This window comes from Phaenicophaeus curvirostris, chromosome Z (genome assembly GCF_032191515.1).
Source record: "Phaenicophaeus curvirostris isolate KB17595 chromosome Z, BPBGC_Pcur_1.0, whole genome shotgun sequence".
Taxonomy (NCBI): Eukaryota; Metazoa; Chordata; class Aves; order Cuculiformes; family Cuculidae; genus Phaenicophaeus; species Phaenicophaeus curvirostris.
The window spans coordinates 76600189-76622706 of record NC_091431.1 but is presented as its reverse complement, the minus strand read 5'-3'; the positions used below and the strand labels follow the sequence as shown (position 1 = coordinate 76622706).

Sequence of the window (22518 nt, the reverse complement as noted above, 5' to 3'; positions counted from 1 at the left end):
TATTGGCTTGTTTCAATTAATATCAATTAATTCATTTCAATTAATATCAACTCACTTGGATTAATACGGACTCATTTTGATGACTATCGACTCATTTTAATTAACATCAACTAATTCTGGATCAATATCGACTCATTTTGATTAATATCGACTCGTTTGGGGCGGCTGATCCCCTCATTTTGATTAAGACCGCCGTGTTTTAATTGCTGTGGACTCGTTTGGATGGAGAGCGACTCGTTTGGATGAATATCGAGTTGTTTTAATGACTATCGACTCGTTTTTAATGAACATCGCCTCGTTGGAATGAATATTGACTGATTTTAATTAATATTGACTCATTATAATTAATATTGACTCATTTTTAGTGTATATCGCCTCGTCGTAGCGACTAGCGACTCATTTTGATTAATATCGACTCGTTTAGATGAATATCGCCTCATTTTAACGACTATCGCCTGGGTTTTAATGAAGATCACCTCGTTTGCACGACTATCGCCTCGGTTCTTAATGACTATCAACAGATTTTAATGAACATCACCTCGTTTGAACGAGTAGCGCCTCCGTTTAATGACTATCGCCTCGTTTCAGCGAGCGTCGCCTCATATTAACGAAGATCGCCTCGTATTAACGACGACCGCCTCGTTTTAATCAATAATCACCTCGTTTGAATCAATAATGGCCTCGGTTTAATCAATAATCGCCTCATATTAATGACGATCGCCTCATTTTAACGATGATCGCCTCACATTAACGACAAGCGCCTCGTTTTAATCAATAATCACCTCGTTTGAGTAAATAAATGCCTCATTTTAACCAATAATTGTCTCATTCAAATCAATAATCGCCTCATCTTAACGACGATCGCCTCATATTAATGACGACCGCCTCGTTTTAATCAATAATCACCTCGTTTGAATCAATAATCACCTCGTTTTAACCAATAATGGCCTTATTTTAATCAATAATCACCTCATCTTAACGACGCTCGCCTCATTTTAACGATGATCGCCTCACATTAACGACAAGTGCCTCGTTTTAATCAATAATCACCTTGTTTGAATCAATAATCGCCTCATACTAACGATGATCGCCTCATATTAACTAAGAATCACCTCATTTTAATCAATAATCGCCTCGTTTTAACCAATAATTGTCTCATTCGAATCAATAATCACCTCGTATTAACGACGATCGCCTCGTTTTAACGACGATCGCCTCATATTAACTCCTTTGAATCAATAATTGTCCCGTTTTAACTAATAATCACCTCGTTTTAATCAATAATTGCCTCGTTTGAATCAATAATCGCCTCCTCTTAACGACGATCGCCTCATTTTAACGACGCTCGCCTCGTTTTAACCCCTAACCGCCTCGTTTGAATCACTAATCGCCTCATATTAACCAATAATCGCCTCGTTCGAATCAATAATCGCCTCGTATTAATGACGATCGCTTCATCTTAACGACGATCGCCTCATTTTAACTCGTTTGACTCGATAATCGCCTCGTTTGACTCCATAATCGCCTCGTTTCAACCAATAATCTCCTCATTTTAACCCCTAACCGCCTCGTTTGAATCAATAATCGCCTCATTTTAACGACCATCGCCTCATTTTAACGACCATCGCCTCATATTAACTCGTTTGACTCAATAATCGCCTCGTTCGAAGCGATAATTGCCTCGTTTGAAGCGAGAACCACCTCATTTTAACGACCATCGCCTCATATTAACGACCATCGCCTCGTATTGACCTGTTTGAATCAATAATCGCCTCGTTTGAATCGATAATCGCCTCGTTCGAAGCGATAATCGCCTCGTTTGAGGCGAGAACCGCCTCATATTAACGACCATCGCCTCATTTTAACGATGATCGCCTCATATTAACGACCACCGCCTCATTTTAACGACCATCCCCTCGTTTTAACGGCTCCCCCCCCTCCTTTTTGAGGAACATCCGGAGGCCGATGGCCTCGTCCGGCCGCCCTTCGCTTCATTAGGACTCGGATCGCTTCGTTAGGGCACCGCGGGCTTCGTTAGGGCACCGCGGGCTTCGTTAGGAAGCCGGCGGCTTCGTTAGGACAGCGATGGCTTCGTTAGGAAGCCGCTCGCCTCGTCCCTTAGGCCGAAACGGGCCGAGCCCCCCCCCCCGTGAAGCCCCTCAACTTTCTCCTGCCTGGTAATCAACTTTTCGTGCCGGCGCTAATTACCGGCCTGGCGAAAGTAGAGCCTGTGTTTGCCCTAATCGAAATTCTAATCAGCGTGTCGCTCACAACAGCCTTAGTTCTGCTCGGCTGCCGCGCGCATTCACATGCAAAAAAGAGTCTAAATAGGCCAATTATGAGACGGGCCCCGGCGTTAACCCGCTGAGAACCGCCGCCTCGCGCCCCCCAACAACAAAAGGCGCCTTGTGGCGGCGGCGCGAGGGGCCTCGGGGGCCGCCGCCCCCCGCCAGACGCCCCCTGCCCCGGGACGGCTTCGCGCGCCGCCCCGCTGGGAGCGCTGGTGACGCCAACGCGGAGCTCGGTGACGCCGACGCCGAGAGCGCTGACGCCGGAGCCGAGCGCTCGGACGGCCCGCAGCAAGGGGGGCTGGCGCCCAAGTCGAGCGGGCTGGCTCCAAAGGGAAAAATTCCTACTCAAAGTCCTGTGATTTCTACTGAAAAGGAATAAATCTTACTCAAAATCCGGTAATTTCTACTAAAAATGAAGAAATCGTACTCAAAATCCTGTAATTTCTACTGAAAATGAATAAAACTTACTCAAAATCCTGTAATTTCTACTAAAAATGAAGAAATCTTACTCAAAATCCTACAATTTCTACTAAAAATGAATAAAACTTACTCAAAATCTGGTAATTTCTACTAAAAATGAAGAAATCGTACTCAAAATCCTGTAATTTCTACTGAAAATGAATAAAACTTACTCAAAATCCTGTAATTTCTACTAAAAATGAAGAAATCTTACTCAAAATCCTACAATTTCTACTAAAAATGAATAAAACTTACTCAAAATCCGGTAATTTCTACTAAAAATGAAGAAATCGTACTCAAAATCCTGTAATTTCTACTGAAAATGAATAAAACTTACTCCATATCCAATCGTTCTTACTCAAAATCAACCGTTCTTGCTCAAACTGTAAAGGTTCCTACTCAAAATCCTGTAATTTCTACTAAAAACTAATAAATCTTTCTCAAAATCCTGTAATTTCTACTGAAAACTAGTAATTCTTACTCAAAATCCTACAATTTCTACTGAAAACGAATAAATCTTACTCCAAATCCTGTAATTTGTACTAAAAATGAATAAATCTTACTCGAAATCCTGTAATTTCTACTGAAAATGAATAAATCTTACTCAAAATCCGGTAATTTCTACTAAACATGAAGAAATCATACTCAAAATCCTGTAATTTCTACTAAAAACTAATAAAACTTACTCAAAATCAATCGTTCTTACTCAAAATGCAAATGTTCCTACTCAAAATCCTGTGATCTCTACTAAAAATGAAGAAATCTTCCTCAAAATCCCATAATTTCTACTGAAAACAAATAAATCTTACTCAAAATCCTGTAATTTCTACTGAAAATGAATAAATCTTACTCAAAATCCTGTAATTTCTACTGAAAATGAATAAATCTTACTCAAAACCCTGTTATTTGTACTAAAAACTAATAAATATTACTCAAAATCCTGTAATTTCCACAAAAAATGAATAAATCTTCCTCAAAATCCTGTAATTTCTACTGAAAATGAATAAATCTTACTCTAAATCCTGTAATTTCTACTAAAAACTAGTAAATCTTACTCAAAATCAATCGTTCTTGCTCAAAATGTAAAGGTTCCTACTCAAAATCCTGTAATTTCTGCTAAAAACAAATAAATCTTACTCAAAATCTTGTAATTTGTACTAAAAATGAATAAAACTTACTCAAAATCCTGTCATTTCTACTGAAAATGAATAAATCGTACACAAAATCCTGTAATTTCTAGTGAAAACGAATAAATCTTATTCAAAATCCTGTAATTTCTACCAAAAACAAATAAAACTTACTCAAAATCAATCATTCTTACTCAAAATGTAAAGGTTCCTTCTCAAAATCCTGTGATTTCTACTAAAAATGAATAAATCTCACTCCAAATCCAATCGTTCTTACTCAAAATCAATCGGTCTTGCTCAAAATGTAAAGGTTCCTACTCAAAATCCTGTAATTTCCACTAAAAATGAATTAAACTTACTCAAAATCCTACAATTTCTACAAAAAATGAATAAATCTTCCTCAAAATCCTGTAATTCGTACTAAAAACTAGTAAATCTTACTCAAAATCCTACAATTTCTTCTAAAAATGAATAAAACTTACTCAAAATCGATCATTGTTACTCAAAATGCAAATGTTCCTACTCAAAATCCTGTAATTTCTGCTAAAAATGAATAAATCTTCCTCAAAATCCTGTAATTTCTACAAAAAACGAATAAATCTTCCTCAAAATCCTATCATTTCCACTAAAAACTAATAAATCTCACTCCAAATCCAATCGTTCTTCCTCAAAATGCATCGTTCTTCCTCAAAATTAAGAATTCTTACTCAAAACCCATCCTCTTACTCAAAATTCAAGCTTCTTTACTCAAAATCATTCGTTTTCACTCCAAATTCAAGCAGCTTTCCTCAAAATTTAAACAAAATTTACTCCGAATTCAAACTCCCAACTTAGAATTTAAAGGTCCTTCCTAAAATTCTATCATTTTTACTCAAAATTCATCATTTTCCCTCAAAAATCCATCATTTTTAGTCAAAATTCATCGTTTTCACTCAAAATTCCATCATTTTTAGTCAAAATTCATCGTTCTCACTCCAAATTCCATCATTTTTCCTCAAAATTCCAGCATCTTGACCCCAATCCCATCAAGGTCCCACCCAGACCCCACCTCGATCCCACCCGGGATTCGAAATCCAAGGATTTTAAGTACAAAAAAATGAAAATAGGAAAGATTTTTAATGCGAAATTTGAAAAATTGAGGATTTTACTTGAGAAAACATGGAAATAGGAAAGAATTTTAATGTGAAAATTAAGAAATGAAGGATTTTACGTTAGAAAACACGGAAATAGGAAGGATTTTAAATATATGAAAATAGAGAATTTAAGGATTTGATGTTTAAAATTGAAATTAGGGAGGATTTTCAAAATGAAAATTGAGAAATGAAGGATTTTCGGTTTAAGAAGGAAAAATAAGAAGGATTTAAAATATAACTGAGAAGTTAAAGATTTAAAAAGTGAGAAGAGGAAGGATTTTCAATATGAAAAACTGAAAATTTAGGATTTTATGTCTAAGAAATGAACAAAATAAGGGGTTTCAATATCAAAAATGGGGAAAAAATAAGAATTTGAACTAGAAAAAGATGGGAAAACACGGATTTTAAATAGAAAAATGAAAAAAAAATCAGAATTTGAGGTTAAAAAATGGAGAAATGAAAGATTTTGAGGATTCCTCCTGGAGCCCGAGCCCTGGGCTTCATCTCCAGCTTCCTGAAGGCTTTGGAGGCATCAACCCAAGGCCACCTCCACGTGGTCCTTGAGTCCCACCAGGGCTGGAGACTCCACCAGCGCCTCTTCCAAGGCTGGAGAAGCTTCTCCATGAAGAACGTGCTCCTCCAACCCAACGGAAACGGACCCTGGTGACACTCGAGGCCTTCAAGACCCCCAAGGTGGCCTTGAAGACCTCCAAGGTGGCCTCGAAGACCTCCAAACTGGCCTTGAAGACCTCCAAGGTGGCCTTGAAAACCTCCAAACTGGCCTTGAAGACCTCCAAAGTGGCCTCGAGGACCTCCAAGCTGCCCTTGAATCCATAGAATCACCGAGGTCGGAGAAGAACTTTGAGATCATCCAGCTGGAAGCGACCTCTGAGATGTCCACGAGGCGAAGACACCAACGTCACTTAGGAGAAGGTTGAGGGCTTTCTCTTACCTGGTGGCAACCTTGGAGGTTGGAGTCTCTCCCGTAGGACGAGTAGGACCCTCGTTCTGTTTTACCTGCGGAGAAACCCAAAGCGGAGATGAAGCCTCCAGAGAAACGGGCCCTTCCCACCACCTCCTCATCTTCTCGGGGCGGAAAAAACGGTTTAAAAAGTCCAAAAATGGTTAAAAAGGAGGAATTTATCTCAATTTTTGATATCGATTAGTGATTAATTGATTGGATTGGTGGGTTTATGGCACTTGGGGTCATCGGAGAGCTCGGAATTGGATGTTTCGTTTCCAAATTAGCCCCAAAAATCATTGAAAAACACCAAAAATGGTTAAAAAGGAGGAATTTATCTTGATTTTTGATATTGATTAGTGATTAATTGATCGGATTGGTGGCTTTATGGCATTTGGGGTCATCGGAGAGCTCGGAATTTGACATTTCGATTCCAAATTAGCCCTAAAAATCGTTCAAAGACACCAAAAATGGTTAAAAAGGAGGAATTTATCTCGATTTTTGATATTGATTAGTGATTAATTGATTGGATCGGTGGGTTTATGGCATTTGGGGTCATCGGAGAGCTCGGAATTTGATGTTTCGCTTCCAAATTAGCCCCAAAAATCATTGAAAAACACCAAAAATGGTTATAAAGGAGGAATTTATCTTGATTTTTGATATTGATTAGTCATTAATTGATCAGATCGGAGGCTTTATAACATTTGGGGTCATCGGAGAGCTCGGAATTCAACGTTTCAATTCCAAATTAGCCCCAAAAATGGTTAAAAGAGGCTAAAAATGGTTAAAAGGGAGGAATTTATATTGATTTTTGATATTAATTAGTGATTAATTGATTGGATTGGTGGCTTTATGGCATTTGGGGTCATCGGAGAGCTCGGAATTCGACGTTTCAATTCCAAATTAGCCCTAAAAATCGTTCAAAGACACCAAAAATGATTAAAAAGGAGGAATTTATCTGGATTTTTGATATTGATTAGTGATTAATTGATTGGATCGGTGGCTTTATGGCATTTGGGGTCATCGGAGAGCTCGGAATTGGACGTTTCGATCCCACCCAAGCCCTAAAAACGCTTAAAAAAGCCCTAAAACGGTTAATAAATGCCCTCCTCCGGCTCCGGGCGCCCCGTCCCCGTCCTGGTCCCCATCTGAGGTGGCTTCGTTCCTCTTGGACCTCCTCACGGCGCCCCCCAAGCCCTCGAACCCCCCTCCAAACCACCAAAAAGGGCCTCGAGAAGACAAAGGACGCGGGAAACAAAGAGGGAAGGGGGGTCGGATGGAATTTTTGGGGGGGGGTGGAGGGTTTTTTGGGGTTTTATGGAGAAACGGAGGTCGGTGGGGCCAGGTTGGAGGTTCTCGGGGTCGGGAGGGACCCCCAGGAGCCGTCGCCGCATTGACTGCGGCATTTTTGTTGGCGGCGGAGAATGCGGCAGGCGCTGCGGCTCCGTTCTTGGCACCGCGACAAGGGTTGGCAGCGCCAAAGCCCCCATGGCTACAAAAAAAAAAAAAAAAATCAAAAAAGCCTCCAAAGAAGCAGACGGGGAGCATTAAATCGTCCGGGTTTCGCTCCGAAGAGCAACCAGACGTCGCTTTTTAACCCCCAAAAGGACCGTCGGGAGGAAAAAAAGAGGAGAAAGAGGAAAGAAAAAGGGTTTCTTGGCGTTTTCGGACTGGAAAAACCTCCCCCCGGGGTGGTGGAGGCTCCGTCCCGTGAGGGATGGAAACCCCGGGGAGATAAGGGGCTCAGGAGGACACGGGAGGTTGGGGTTGGAGCTCAAAGGGCTTGGCCAAGCAAGAGATTCCACGGTTCGGGGTGTGGAGGGCGCTGATCGCACCCAACGCCTCGTGAGGGACCTCAAAGGTCATGGAATCGGGGAGCGATTTGGGGTTTGAGGGACATCAAAGCTCAGAGAATCGTGGAGCGATTTCAGAGGGACCTCAAAGCTCAGAGAATTGTGGAATGATTCGGGTTTTGAGGGACCTCAAAGCTCAGAGAATCGTGGATCCATTTGAGTTGTGAGGGACCTCAAAGCTCAGAGAATCGTGGATCAATTTGGGGTTTGAGGGACCTCAAAGCTCAGAGAATCGTGGATCCATTTGGGGTTTGAGGGACCTCAAAGCTCAGAGAATCGTGGAGCGATTTGGGGTTTGAGGGACCTCAAAGCTCAGAGAATCGTGGAGCGATTTGGGTTTGAGGGACCTCAAAGCTCAGAGAATCGTGGAGCGATTTGGGGTTTGAGGGACCTCAAAGCTCAGAGAATCGTGGAACGATTTGAGTTGTGAGGGACCTCAAAGCTCAGAGAATTGTGGAGCGATTTGGGGTTTGAGGGACCTCAAAGCTCAGAGAATCGTGGAGCGATTTGGGGTTTGAGGGATCTCAAAGCTCAGAGAATCGTGGAACCATTTGAGAGGGACCTCAAAGCTCAGAGAATCATGGAGCGATTTGGGGTTTGAGGGACCTCAAAGCTCAGAGAATCGTGGAGCGATTTGGGGTTTGAGGGACCTCAAAGCTCAGAGAATTGTGGAACGATTTGAGTTGTGAGGGACCTCAAAGCTCAGAGAATTGTGGAGCGATTTGGGGTTTGAGGGACCTCAAAGCTCAGAGAATCATGGAGCAATTTGGGGTTTGAGGGACCTCAAAGCTCAGAGAATCGTGGAACGATTTGAGTTGTGAGGGACCTCAAAGCTCAGAGAATCGTGGAGCAATTTGGGTTTGAGGGACCTCAAAGCTCAGAGAATCGTGGAGCAATTTGGGTTTGAGGGACCTCAAAGCTCAGAGAATTCTGGAACCATTTGTGAGGGACCTCAAAGCTCAGAGAATCGTTGAATGATTTGAGAGGGACCTCAAAGCTCAGAGAATCGTGGATCGATTTGGGTTTTGAGGGACCTCAAAGCTCAGAGAATCAGGGAACGATTCGTGAGGGATCTCAAAGCTCAGAGAATCGTGGAATCATTTGGGTTTTGAGGGACCTCAAAGCTCAGAGAATCGTGGAGCGATTTGAGAGGGACCTCAAAGCTCCGAGAATCGTGGTTTGGATGATCTCCAAGACGTCGTCCAAGCGCGTGATCCCCGAGTAGAAGCTGTCAGGACGAGGCTTTCTCCTCCCCGAGCTCCGGAGCCGCCGCCGCTCGCTCCATCTGCTCCGTTGGAGCCCAACGTAACGGCTCGCGCCGTGCTCCTCACGAGAAGAACAAAGCTCCTTCCCGTGGTGGCATCTAGGTCAGCGTCTTCGGGGGGGAATCAACCAGGCGTCTTGCTTCTCTCCTCCAGCCTTCGTCTCCGAGGACGGAGCCGCAACGCTCCGAGCGAAAAATCTGCTTCCAGGTCGACCTCGTTGCAGCTGACGAGTGAAACGTTGCGTGCGGGAGCAGATGGCAGCGAGGACGAGGGTGGAGGAGGAGCCGGCCAAGAGGAGCCATCACCCTTCCAGCCTTCGTCTCGTGGCTTTCCTCCCGTTTCCATGGAATTCTGGGGCTCGGAGAGCTTGGAAAAGGTCTCCGGGAGCCACCAGAAGACGTCGGGTTGGGTTGGAAAAAGGGGTTTGAGGTGATGGGATGACGGGTTGGAATGAAGGATCTTCAAGCCCAACCGGCTCCACCTCCCCCCAGAGCTGGAAGGTGCTCGTGGAGCCTCCTCTTGAGGTTGAAGAACCTCAACTCTCAGCCCGGCCTTGCAGGAAGGGGCTGAGGAACCTGATCTAAGGGTCCAAAAGACCCTTGAGATCATCAAGTCCAAGTGGAGCTCAAGTCCAACCATGGATCCATCAGGTCCAACCATGGAGCAAGTCCAACCGTAGCCCACAGCTCCTCTCGTAGCTCCTTCGGCGAGGAAACACGGCCAGGCAGAAGAAAGGTCCCAAAACTTCCACGTCCCATGGTCTTCGAGCTCCTTTCAGCCAACGCGGCGACTCCTCCTTACCCAGAACAACTTCTGGAAAGTTCAGAGGTGGTTCTTCCAACCCAATCCACGATTCTCTGATCTTTGGGTCCCTCCCAACCCAACCCAATCCACGATTCCTTGATGGAACTGGATGACCTTTAAGTCCCTTTCCAACCAAACCCAATCCACAATTCTCTGATGGAACTTGAGGAGCTTTAAGGTCCCTTCCAACCCAACCCAATCCATGATTCCTTCACCTTTAGGTCCCTTCCAACCCAGTCCATGATTCTACAACCTTAAGGTCCCTCCCAACCCAACCCAATCCACGATTCCTTCACCTTTAGGTCCCTTCCAACCCAACCCACTCTTCTACAACCTTTAGGTCCCTCCCAACCCACCCCAATCCACGATTCCTTGATGGAACTGGATGACCTTTAAGTCCCTTTCCAACCCAACCCAATCCACGATTCTCTGATGGAACTTGAGGAGCTTTAAGGTCCCTCCCAACCCAACCCAACCCCCGATTCCTTGACCTTTAGGTCCCTTCCAACCCAAGCCACGATTCCTTCACCTTTAGGTCCTTTCCAACCCAACCCAATCCATGATTCCTTGACCTTTAGGTCCCTCCCAACCCAACCCACTATTCTACAACCTTTAGGTCCCTTCCAACCCACCCCAACCCACGATTCCTTGACCTTTAGATCCCTCCCAACCCATTCCATGATTCTCTGATGGAACTTGATGAGCTTTAAGGTCCCTCCCAACCCAACCCAATCCACGATTCCTTCACCTTTAGGTCCCTTCCAACCCACCCCAATCCACGACTCTGTGATCTTCAGGTCCCTTCCAACTCAATCCATGATTCTACAACCTTCAGGTCCCTTCCAACCCACGATTCCTTGACCTATAGATCCCTTCCAACCCAACCCAATCCATGATTCCTTCACCTTTAGGTCCTTTCCAACCCAACCCATGATTCTACAACCTTTAGGTCCCTTCCAACCCAACCCATGATTCTACAACCTTTAGGTCCCTCCCACCCCATGATTCCTTGACCTTTAGGTCCCTTCCAACCCAACCCACGATTCTACAACCTTTAGGTCCCTTCCAACCCAACCCAATCCACGATTCTCTGATCTTTAGGTCCCTTCCAACCCAACCCACGATTCTACAACCTTTACGTCTCTTCCAACCCAACCCAATCCACGATTCTTTGCTGGAACTGGATGACCTTTAAGTCCCTTTCCAACCAAACCCAATCCATGATTCTCTGATCTTTATGTCCCTCCCAACCCAACCCCCAATTCCTTCACCTTTAGGTCCCTTCCAACCCAACTCAATCCACGATTCTCTGATCTTTAGGTCCCTTCCAACCCAACCCACAATTCTACAACCTTTAGATCCCTTCCAACCCAACCCAATCCACGATTCTACAACCTTCAGATCCCTCCCAACCCAACCCAATCCATGATTCTCTGACCTTTACGTCTCTTCCAACCCAACCCACGATTCTTTGCTGGAACTGGATGACCTTTAAGTCCCTTTCCAACCCAACCCAACCCATGATTCTCTGATGGAACCCGATGAGCTTTAAGGTCCCTCCCAACCCAACCCAACCCCCGATTCCTTCACCTTTAGGTCCCTTCCCACCCCATCTTCCCCCCCTTGTCCTCGGGGCCGGCCGGCGAGGAGTTAACCTCTCCCCAGGCTCCCCCCGCCGGCATCTGCTGCCGCCTTTGGCTCCACCGGCCTCGTTTTTATTGTTTTTTTGGAGCGTTTCTTGTTTTTTTGGCAGCGTCGGAGCTTTTTTTTTTTTTTCCGGAAGGCCGAGCCGGGTTGGGAATCAGGGAAAAGGAGGCTGGGGGGGGGGGGGGGGGGGCCGAGCTCCTCCCGCCCGCGCCGATGAATTTTCATTAATTACAACCTTGTCAGCGAAAAGCGTTGTCGGCGCCCAAGCTGGAAATGCTAATGAGGCGGCATTTGCATCCTTCGCTTTGTCGGCACGTCATTAATTATTACATTTTATGATGATGAACGCAGCTGTCGGCGCTCGCCGCCGCTTAATTAGCCCCGCGGAACGCCAGGAGCCCGTCAGCGCTTTGGATTTTTTGGGAGAAAAGGGGGGAAAGAATTAAAAAAAAAAAAAAAAAAAGAGAAAAAATTCCAAATGTAAAATTCAACGAGCTCGTTTTCTCCTCCCGTCGAGTTCTGGCTCCTCGGAGGGACCTCACGGAGGCTTCGAGCCCCGATTCGGGGTCCTAAAAAGTGAAACGCCACCAAAACCAATCGGTTCTTCCAGCTTAATTAATGCCACGCTTAATTATAACGGCGTGATGTCAGCGGGTTTAATTAAGGGTTGGCTCGTCGACAAGAAAGCGCGAAGAGTCGCCAGAGGTCCCCTCCGCGGCGAGGAGGAGGAAGAGGGAAGGGTTGGAGCTCCCCAGGAGGAGGCATCACCCGGGGCTTCCGGGATGGTGGGAAGGGAGGGGGTGGGATTGAAGAGCTACGGGGTCTGGAAGGGGTTGGAGGAGACCTTAAGGATCAAGGAGTCATGGAAGGGGTTGAGTTGGAAGGGGTTGAGAAGATCAGCGAGGCCTGGAATGGGTTGGAGGAGACCTTAAAGATCAAGGAGTCGTGGAAGGGGATGAGTTGGAAGGGATCTTGGAGATCTTTGAGGCCTGAAATGGGTTGGAAGAGACCTTAAAGATCAAGGAATCACGGAATGAGTTGAGTTGGAAGGGATCTTGGAGGTCATTGAGGCCGGGAATGGGTTGGAGGAGACCTTAAAGATCAAGGAATCACGGAATGAGTTGAGTTGGAAGGGATCTTGGAGGTCATTGAGGCCGGGAATGGGTTGGAAGAGACATTAAAGATCAAGGAATCATGGAACGGGTTGAGTTGGAAGGGATCTTGGAGATTATTGAGGCCTGGAATGACCTTAAAGATCATGGAATCACGGAAGGGGTTGAGTTGGAAGGGATCAAAAAGATCACTGAGGCCTGGAAGGACCTTAAAGATTGTGGAATCATGGAATGAGTTGAGTTGGAAGGGATCGTGGAGATCATTGAGGCCTGGAATGGGTTGGAGGAGACCTTAAAGATCAAGGAATTATGGAAGGGGTTGAGTTGGAAGCGATCTTGGAGATCACTGAGGCCTGGAATGACCTTTAAGATCAAGGAATCATTGAATGGGTTGAGTTGGAAGGGATCTTGGAGATCACTGAGGCCTGGAACGACCTTAAAGATCGTGGAATCACGGAAGGGGTTGAGTTGGAAGGGATCGTGAAGATCATCGAGTCCAAAAAGAGGTTGGGTTGGAAGGGTCCAACCCACTCCACGTCCTCCAACCCTTGAGCCCCTTTCTGCTCCCCGGCCACGTCCCTCAGACCAATCCCACCCCGTCCTCGTGGGACTTTTCACCGTCAACGCCGCGAGGTCGCGGCGAGAGGAGAAAAAAAATGAAAAAATGAAAAGCAAGAAACCGAAAAAGAAAGAAAGAAACGAAAGGAAAGAGGAAACGGGAGCGAAGCTGAAGAGCAGGAGCCGCGTCCCCGCGGCAGATGGTCCCCTTCCACATGAGCTCCTCCATCAATCAGGAGCTGAAGGGCCCAGGTGCAGCGCAGCCGCGCCCCAGCGCCCCATTTCACAGCCCGTCACACACGGGCCCCCCCGACCCCCCCGGGGACCTCAGCTGGAGCTCCTCGAGCTGCCGAGGAACCGAGGAACCGAGAGGGGGGAGGAGGAGGAACCGCAGGCACGAGCCGAGAGGGACGGTGGGGAAAGGGGCTCCGGGTCCAGGAGCAGCAACAGCCCCGCGCGGGGCCTGGAGGAGGCATCTCAAGGGCTTTTGGAGCCCTCAGAGGGCGGGGAGTCACCACCATCGCGGGGCAGAAACGTTAAAGTTGGAGAAGATCTCAAAGATCTGAGCCCCACTGGGTCCCTGAGAACATCTCCAGGGCTTCTGATCCCCTCCAAACATGGAGACTCCACCACCACCATCGTACAGAACCATTAAAGTAGGAAAAGCCTTCAAAGATCATCCAGTTCAACCCCCACCGTGTCCCCAGCCGCATCTCCAAGGCTTTCGAAGCCCTCCAAACATGAGGACTCCGTCCCCACCGTGATCTAGAAGCATTAAGGTTGGAGAAGATCTCAAAGATCATCCAGTTCAACCCCCACCGTGCCCTCAAGCTCCAACCTGCTTTGGTTTCTCATCCCGGAGAACCTTGATTTGTGGATCCAACCAGCCCAGGAACCTCCAGAGAACCTTGATTTGTGGATCCCACCAGCCCAGGAACCTCTGGAGAACCTTGGTTTGTGGATCCAACCAGCCCAGGAACCTCTGGAGAACCTTGGTTTGTGGATCCAACCAGCCCAGGAACCTCCAGAGAACCTTGGTTTGTGGATCCAACCAGCCCAGGAACCTCTGGAGAACCTTGGCCCAGGGCTCGTGGCTTGGAGAACCCAAAATCCACGTCCCCACCTCAATGCTGACCCCGAAAAGGAGGAGGAAGGACTCCAAGCAACGTTCTCCATCGGGTGGGACCACAAGGACTTACTCTGTATTCGGGAGTTGACGAAGGGAGGAGAGAGATTGTCGTGGGAGCCGAGGTCTCTGCTGGCCAGGTGCTCGTAGGGCGTCCCGTCTCCATAGTTCTGCAAGACACGAGGAGAAACACAACGCTAGAAGCTTCGAGGACCTCGGCCAAGCCCTGCAGGCTCCCGAGTTTGACCCCAGGCAGGAGAAACGTTCTCAAGGCGGTTGGATGGGGTGGGTTCCACCACGTTGGAAGAAGATGGAAGGGCGGGAGGGGGTGAAGGGACCTTAAAGGTCATGGAAACGGGGACTGGGTTGGGTTGGAGGGACCTTGAAGATCTTGGAGTCCTGGAATGGTTTGAAGGGACCTTAAAGATCTTGGAATGGGTTGGATTGAAGGGACCTTCAAGATCTTGGAAGGGTTTGGGGTGAAGGGACCTTAAAGGTCTTGAAATCCTGGAACAGTTTGAAGGGACCTTAAAGATCTTGGAGTCCTGGACTGGGTTGGATTGAAGGGACCTTAAAGCTCCTGGAATGGTTTGAGCTGAAGGGGCCTTCAAGATCCTGGAATGGTTTAGGCTGAAGGGACCTTAAGATCTTAGAAGGTTTGGATTGAAGGGACCTTCAAGATCTTGGAGTCCTGGAACGGTTTGAAGGGACCTTAAAGATCTTCGGATCCTGGAATGGTTTGAAGGGACCTTAAAGATCTTGGAGTCCTGGACTGGGTTGGATTGAAGGGACCTTAAAGCTCCTGGAATGGTTTAGGTTGAAGGGACCTTCAAGATCTTGGAAGGTTTGGATTGGAGGGACCTTCAAGATCTTGGAGTCCTGGAATGGTTTGAAGGGACCTTCAAGATCTTGGAGTCCTGGACTGGGTTGGATTGAAGGGACCTTAAAGCTCCTGGAATGGTTTGAGCTGAAGGGACCTTCAAGCTCCTGGAATGGTTTAGGTTGAAGGGACCTTCAAGATCCTGAAATGGTTTGAGCTGAAGGGACCTTCAAGATCTTAGAAGGTTTGGATTGAAGGGACCTTCAAGATCTTGGAGTCCTGGAATGGTTTGAAGGGACCTTAAAGATCTTGGAGTCCTGGAAGGTTTGGGTTGAAGGGACCTTAAGATCTTGGACTCCTGGACTGGGTTGGATTGAAGGGACCTTCAAGCTCCTGGAATGGTTTGAGTTGAAGGGACCTTCAAGCTCCTGGAATGGTTTAGGCTGAAGGGACCTTCAAGCTCCTGGAAGGTTTGGATGAAGGGACCTTCAAGATCTTGGACTCCCGCAACGGTTTGTGTTGAAGGGACCTCCAAGCCCCCCCCGGCAGGGTCGAGGCGTCACCTCCGGCCGCCCCAAGCCCCCTCCACGCCGACCTCCTCCAGGTTTGGAGCCCCCAAAGGTCCCTCAAGCCCCGGCGGGGCCCCTCCAGCCGGACTGGGTGGTGGAACCTCCTCTGGAGGAGCCGGAACGGGTGACGGGAGGCGCCTCGGGCCCCTCCAGCCGCTTGCGGCGCGGGGGTTTTGTTTCCCACGAGGACCTCATTGTCCTCGCCGTCCATCACGGGACAAAGGCGGCTCGGGGGGGAGGTCGAAGCCCTTTGAGGAGCCCTCGTGCTCCTTTCTTTCCATCTCCAGCGCCTTTGTCCTCCCACATTCAGGTCCCCGCAGGCAGAACTAATCGCGTGGGCAAACTCCGAGGTGACTTTTCTCCACGGGGCGTCCTCCCCGCAGAAAGGAACTCGTGGTGGGAAGAGGAGGAGGAGGAGGAGGAGGGGGGAGAAGCCAAGGGCGACGTCAGCGAGGAGAAGAAAGGGCTCGGCCACGCGGTGGAACTCAAAGGACGGGTTCTCCCGGCCTTCCCGGAGGAACGTGGAGGAACCCAGGTGGCCAGGAGGAGGAGGAACAGGGAGGAACGGAGGAGGTGGCCACGAGGAGAAGAAACAGCCCCGGGGTGGTGGGACAACCTCGGTTTGGTGGGACCTTCCAGTTTGGTGGAACCTTCCAGCAAGGTGGAACCTTCCTAGCAGGGTGGGACCTTCCTAACAGGGTGGGACCTTCCCAGCATGGTGGGACCTTCGGACCTTCCCAATATGGTGGAACCTTCCTAGCAGGGTGGGACCTTCCCAACAAGGTGGGACCTCCCTGTCCTGGTGGGACCTTCCAGCATGGTGGGACCTTCCCAAGATGGTGGAACCTTCCCAATATGGCGGAACCTTCCTAGCAGGGTGGGACCTTCCCAAGATGGTGGGACCTTCCCAAGATGGTGGGACCCTCCCAGCATGGTGGGACCTTCCTAACAGGGTGGGACCTTCCTAGCATGGCGGGACCTTCCCAATATGGTGGAACCGTCCCAGCATGGTGGAACCTTCCTAGCAGGGTGGAAGCTTCCCAACAAGGTGGGAGCTTCCTAACGTGGTGGGACCTTCTCAAGATGGTGGGACCTTCTCAAGATGGTGGGACCTTCTCAAGATGGTGGGACCTTCTCAAGATGGTGGGACCTTCCCAATATGGTGGGACCTTCCCAATATGGTGGGACCTTCCTAGCAGGGTGAGACCTTCCCAAGATGGTGGAACCTTCCAAATGTGGTGGGACCTTCCCAAGATGGTGGAACCTTCCTAACAGGGTGGGACCTTCCCAGCATGAAGACCCCATTAATTAACGAGAAGCAGCAACGGCTCAAGGGCTAAATTCACCTCAGGAGCAGGACGGAAGGCCCGGCTCGTTAAGGAAGCGACTCTAACGAGGAGAAGAGGCGGTCGACTTACCCGGGATGGACTCGGATGTCCCGTGGTGCCCCAGGAGCCCGAGCTACTTCGCTCTTCTACACCTGGAGAGAAGAAAAGGTCCTTCAGGGCTGGTCGCCCAGGGCGGGTCCTCACGGAGCTTGGCAGCTAACGACGCCAATTAACCCCCTTTAATTAAGACTCGGCACTAGAACCTCCTCAGATACGGAGCGAGGAACTTCTAAAACCTCGAGGATGGAGCTAAGAACCTCCTCGAGCCACCAGCGTGGACCTTCCCGTTGGCCTTCAACCCCTGGGGGTGGCCGAGGGCCTCGGGAAAGGAGAAGACGAGGTCCTCGAGGTCCTTCTAGAAGCCAAAAAAGAGGTTTTGGCCCCAACCCAGCAGCAGGAGGTGGAGCCGAGGTGGCTTCCCGCCAGCTCCATGGCAACGGGGAGATGTTTTGCAGCTCCTCGAGGTATTTTTGGATCTCCTGACTCATCCACTTGAAGGTTCCTGCTGCTCGAGGAGAAGACGCCGCCTCCCGCTGGCGGCGAGAGACTCGGCCCTTCCCTTCAGGATCAGTCCAGGGTTCAAGGAACCTTGGTGGAACCTTCTGGATCAGCCTAGAACCCCGGTGGAACCTTCTCGATCGGTTCAGGCAACCCTGGTGGAACCTTCCGGATGAGCCCAGGGTTCAGGGAACCCTGCTGGAACCTCTGGAGAACCTTGGCCCACGGATCCACCCTGGATCCTCGAAGCCTCCAACCCCTCCTTGAAGCCACCAACCGCTCTTCGAAGCCTCCAAACCCTCCTCGAAGCCTCCAACCCCTCCTTGAAGCCTCCAACCCCTCCTCGAAGCCCCTCAACGGCCTCTGCGACCACATCCACCCACCGGGACTTCCCCCCGACGCCGCCCCAGATGCCTCCAAGCTGATTTTTTGGCCACGGCTCGTTAGCGCGAGGCAAAAATTAAGCCGCTCGGCTAATCCCGCCCGTTAAGCTCTTTCTCTCGGGGATTAAGGCCCCAGCGGCGGCCAATCCACCGCGGCGGCCAACGTGGAGACCTCCAAGACCATCCAGGCTGAAGAAAAAAAGGAAAACAAGCAGCGGTCGCGCTCTTAGACGATGAAAATCGGGGCTTGACCAGGTTTATCTCCGTCCCCTCCAAACGGGGGCCAGGGAACCCCAGGGCTGGGGAGAAGAAGGAGAAGATGGAGGTGGGACGTCAGGATGAAGTTCATCACCCTCAGGGCCCTCACAACTCAAATCACGATTCTCAGAACTTTAAGGTCCTTCCAACCCATTTCACGATTCTCAGAACTTTAAGGTCCTTCCAACCCAAATCATTCCACGATTCTCAGAACTTTAAGGTCCTTCCAGCCCAACTCCTTCCACGATTTCAAAGAGGAACCCAAGGAACATCTCCAGATCTTCCTGAGGAGACGGAGACGAGGGCAGAAGCTGAGTTAGGGGTTGAGTTTCCACCCCAAACCAACTCACCCACCTCGCCAGGAGGAGCCGGAGACAAAGATCTCGCGGTCCTGCTGCTCCCTAATCCAATCAAAGCTCCTGGTTGACGTCACCGAGCTCCAAGCGAGCGAGCAGAACCCTCCGAGATTCAATTAGGGCTTCGCTGCTCCAGCACGAGGCGGGTCCAGCCGGGCTCCCGTCCAGCCGCGGGGGTTATCGAGGAGAACCATCGCGGCCAGGAGGAGCCTCAAAATCTGGGGTTTGAGCCTCAAAATCTGGGTCTCGATCCCAAAATCCGGGGTTCGATCCCAAAATCCGGGGTCCGATCCCAAAATAAGGCTTTGATCCCCAAAATATGGGGCTCGATTCCAAAAAACGAGGGTTCGATCCCAAAAATCTGGGGTTCAATCCCTAAAAATCTGAGGTTTGATCCCAAAATATGGGTTTCAATCCCAAAATGTGGGGTTTGATCCCCAAATCAAGGGTTTCGATCCCCAAAATCTGGGGTTTGATCCCTAAAATGAGGGGTTTCATCCCCAAAATCTGGGGTTTGATCCCCAAAAATGAGGGGTTTGATCCCCAAAATCTGGGGTTTGATCCCAAAAATGTGGGGTTTGATCCCCAAAATCTTGGGCTTGATCCCCAAAAATCTGGGGTTTGATCCCTAAAATGAGGGGTTTGATCCCCAAAATGTGGGGTTTGATCCCCAAAACGAGGGGTTTGATCCCCAAAACGAGGGGTTTGATCCCCAAAATCTGGGGTTTGACCCCAAAAACGAGGGTTTTGATCCCCAAAATCCGGGTTTTGATCCCCAAAATGTGGGGTTTGATCCCCAAAACGAGGGGTTTGATCCCTAAAACGAGGGGTTTGATCCCTAAAATGAGGGGGTTGATCCCCAAAATGAGGGGTTTGATCCCCAAAATCCGGGTTTTGATCCCCAAAATGTGGGGTTTGATCCCCAAAATGTGGGGTTTGATCCCAAAAATATGGGGTTTGATCCCCAAAACGAGGGGTTTGATCCCCAAAACGAGGGGTTTGATCCCCAAAAACGAGGGGTTTGATCCCAAAATCCAGGGTTTTGATCCCCAAAATGTGGGGTTTGATCCCCAAAACGAGGGGTTTGATCCCCAAAACGAGGGGTTTGACCCCTAAAATCTGGGGTTTGATCCCTAAAACGAGGGGTTTGATCCCCAAAATCTGGGGTTTGATCCCCAAAATGATGGTTTTGATCCCAAACCCGAGGGTTTCGATCCACGAAATACGCATTTCGATCCCCGAAAGGAGGATTTGGAGGCCCGAAACAAGGATTTTGATCCCAAGATGTGGGGTTTGATCCCAAAACCGAGGGGTTCGATCCCAAAACCGAGGGGTTTTCAAGCCAAAATCTGCATTTCAAACCCTATTTTTTAATCTTTTAACCTTCCCCAGAAAGCCACGACCCCAAATCGAACCCGTTTCGCGTGGAATCCAACCCCAATTTCCTTCGAATCCGTCTTTGAGCGGAATCCGAACCCGACCGAGGCGGAATCCGAACCCGATTCGCTTCAAATCGACCCCCCCGGCTGCCTCCAAAGAGAGAAATCAATCAAAAAAAAAATAATAAATAAAGGGATTTGAAGCCCAAGGTGGATTTGCGATTCCCTCGTTAAGGGCATTAATTTGTAATCGCCGCTTGAGCCCTAATCAACCTAATGGCCCCAACCGGAACGCAAGCCCTTCAATCCTTTCCGAGCAGCGACGCCAACCAAGAGTTTGGCCTTCAGGAGGAAAATTCCGAGGTTTTCTCGCTCCCCGCGGCGCCAGGAGGAGGAAAACACCGGGAAAACTCGACCCGACGGGGAGGAAAAGGCTGGAATTGGATGAAAAGAGGGATGGTTTTCCCTTTGGGATCGTTCCCCCTTCGGATCGTTCCCGTAGGGGATTTATTTTCCTCCCCCCCCCGTTAAATTTTTGCCCCAGCGCCTCTTCCCCCACCCCGCGGCCCCGTTCTCCACAAGCCTCTCGTTAGCCTAATCAAGCCCTGCAGAAGCCTTAACGAGCGCCGCGTCTCCCTGGGTGGCGAATCCACCTTCCCAAATCTCCCAAAGCAGCCGCAGGCGGGAAGCCGGAGCCCCCCGACTCCTTCCAAACCCTCCTCGGAGCCTCCTCCGGGAAAGATTTTCCGAGAAAAACAGCGTAAAATGCAATTAAACCCCCTCGGAACGAGCTTTTCGAACCGTTTCCCACTCCTCCAGCATCCAAAAGGCTCCAAGTTCCTTCCGAGCGCCAGCGAGACGAGCTCCGCGTTTCCCTCTCGTTCTCCGGGATCCAAACGACTTCGGAAACGAGTTTTTTGGGGTTTTTTTTTTAATGGGAACGAGGCGTTTCGGAGGGGCGACTCTCCAGCACCGCGACAAATCGATTTGTCTGGCACGAAAACCGCTCGGCGCAAACAAATCGCGGGGAATTTTCCCTTCGACCGATGGCACTTCAGGAAACGCGAGCCAAAAAAATTAAAAAAACCCAAAAAATAGGATTAAAACCACGAGGAGAAGCTCCCCAGAGCGAACGGGAGGCAATAGCGTCGTCGCACAATTAAATTTAGGTTAATAAAGCAAATCTTGGGTCGCTTTCAAAGCCTGAAGGGCCTCCAATCCCAAAAAAATTGAGCAAAATGAGCGGCGAGCGATTAGCCGGGAGCTTTTGTCGCCGAGCACGACGCCCAAAAACAATAAAAAAAATCAAAATAAACCCTTCAGTGAAATCCCAAGCAAAGATTGAAGAAGAAACTCCCCCTCCTGACCCCGGTAAACGGTCTCGGAGCCCAACGAGTTGTTTTCCCACGAGGACTCAGGCGTTTTCGCCTCGTTATTTAATTAATGGAAGCAATTTGCCCTTCGGATAACGCGGCGGGACGTACAAAAGGAAGGGGAGAAGCCGAGAATCACCAGGTTGGGAAGGACCCGCTGGAGCGGAGAGTCCGACCCTTCCTATCAGATCAAAATCCTAGGGAATCCAAGCAAAATCCTAGGGAATCCAAGCAAAATCCTATAGAATCCACCCAAACTCCTATAGAATCCAACCAAACTCCTATTGAATCAAACTAAAATCCTATAAATCAAACCAAAACCCTATTGAATCAAATCAAAATCCTATCAAATCCAACCAAACTCCTATAGAATCAAACCAAACTCCTATAAATCAACCCAAACTCCTATAGAAGCAAACCAAAATCCTACAGAATCCAAACAAAATCCTATAGAATCAAATCAAAATCCTCTAAGTCCAACCAAACTCCTATTGAATCAAATCAAACTCCTGCAGAATCCAAACAAAATCCTATAGAATCAAACCAAACTCCTATAGAATCAAAATAAAATCCTATAGAATCCAACTAAACTCCTATAGAATCAAACCAAAATCCTATGGAATCCAACCAAACTCCTATAAACCCAACCAAAATCCTATAGAATCCAACCAAAATCCTATAGAATCCAACCAAACTCCTATAAATCCAACCAAACTCCTATAGAATCCAACCAAACTCCTACAGAATCCAACCAAAATCCTATAGAATCCAATCAAACTCCTATAGAACCAAACCAAAATCCTATAAATCAAAGCAAACTCCTATAGAATCAAACCAAAATCCTATAGAACCAAAATAAAATCCTATAGAACCAAAATAAAATCCTATAGAATCCAACCAAAATCTTATAAATCCAACCAAACTCCTATAGAATCAAACCAAAATCTTATAAATCAAAGCAAACTCCTATAGAATCAAATCAAACTCCTATAAATCCAACCAAACTCCTATAGAATCCAACCAAACTCCTATAGAACCAAATCAAAATCCTATAGAACCAAATCAAAATCCTATTGAATCAAACCAAAATCCTATTGAACCAAATCAAAATCCCATAAATCGAACCAAAACCCTATTGAATCCAACCAAACTCCGATA

General features: G+C 48.2%; 1 protein-coding gene across 1 annotated transcript in view; it reads right to left on the bottom strand.

Moving 5' to 3' along the window:
* Nucleotides 1-22518, bottom strand: part of LOC138733719 (transcription factor 4-like) — a gene marked incomplete at its 3' end in the record, with an annotated part of 82174 nt that overhangs the window by 44225 nt on the left and 15431 nt on the right. The window contains exons 5-7 of the mRNA XM_069881185.1: nucleotides 17144-17205; nucleotides 14410-14506; nucleotides 5963-6027 (exon numbers count right to left, since the gene is read on the bottom strand). Coding sequence (XP_069737286.1) covers nucleotides 5963-6027; nucleotides 14410-14506; nucleotides 17144-17205 — 224 coding nt within the window. The remainder of the gene's footprint in view (nucleotides 1-5962; nucleotides 6028-14409; nucleotides 14507-17143; nucleotides 17206-22518) is intronic.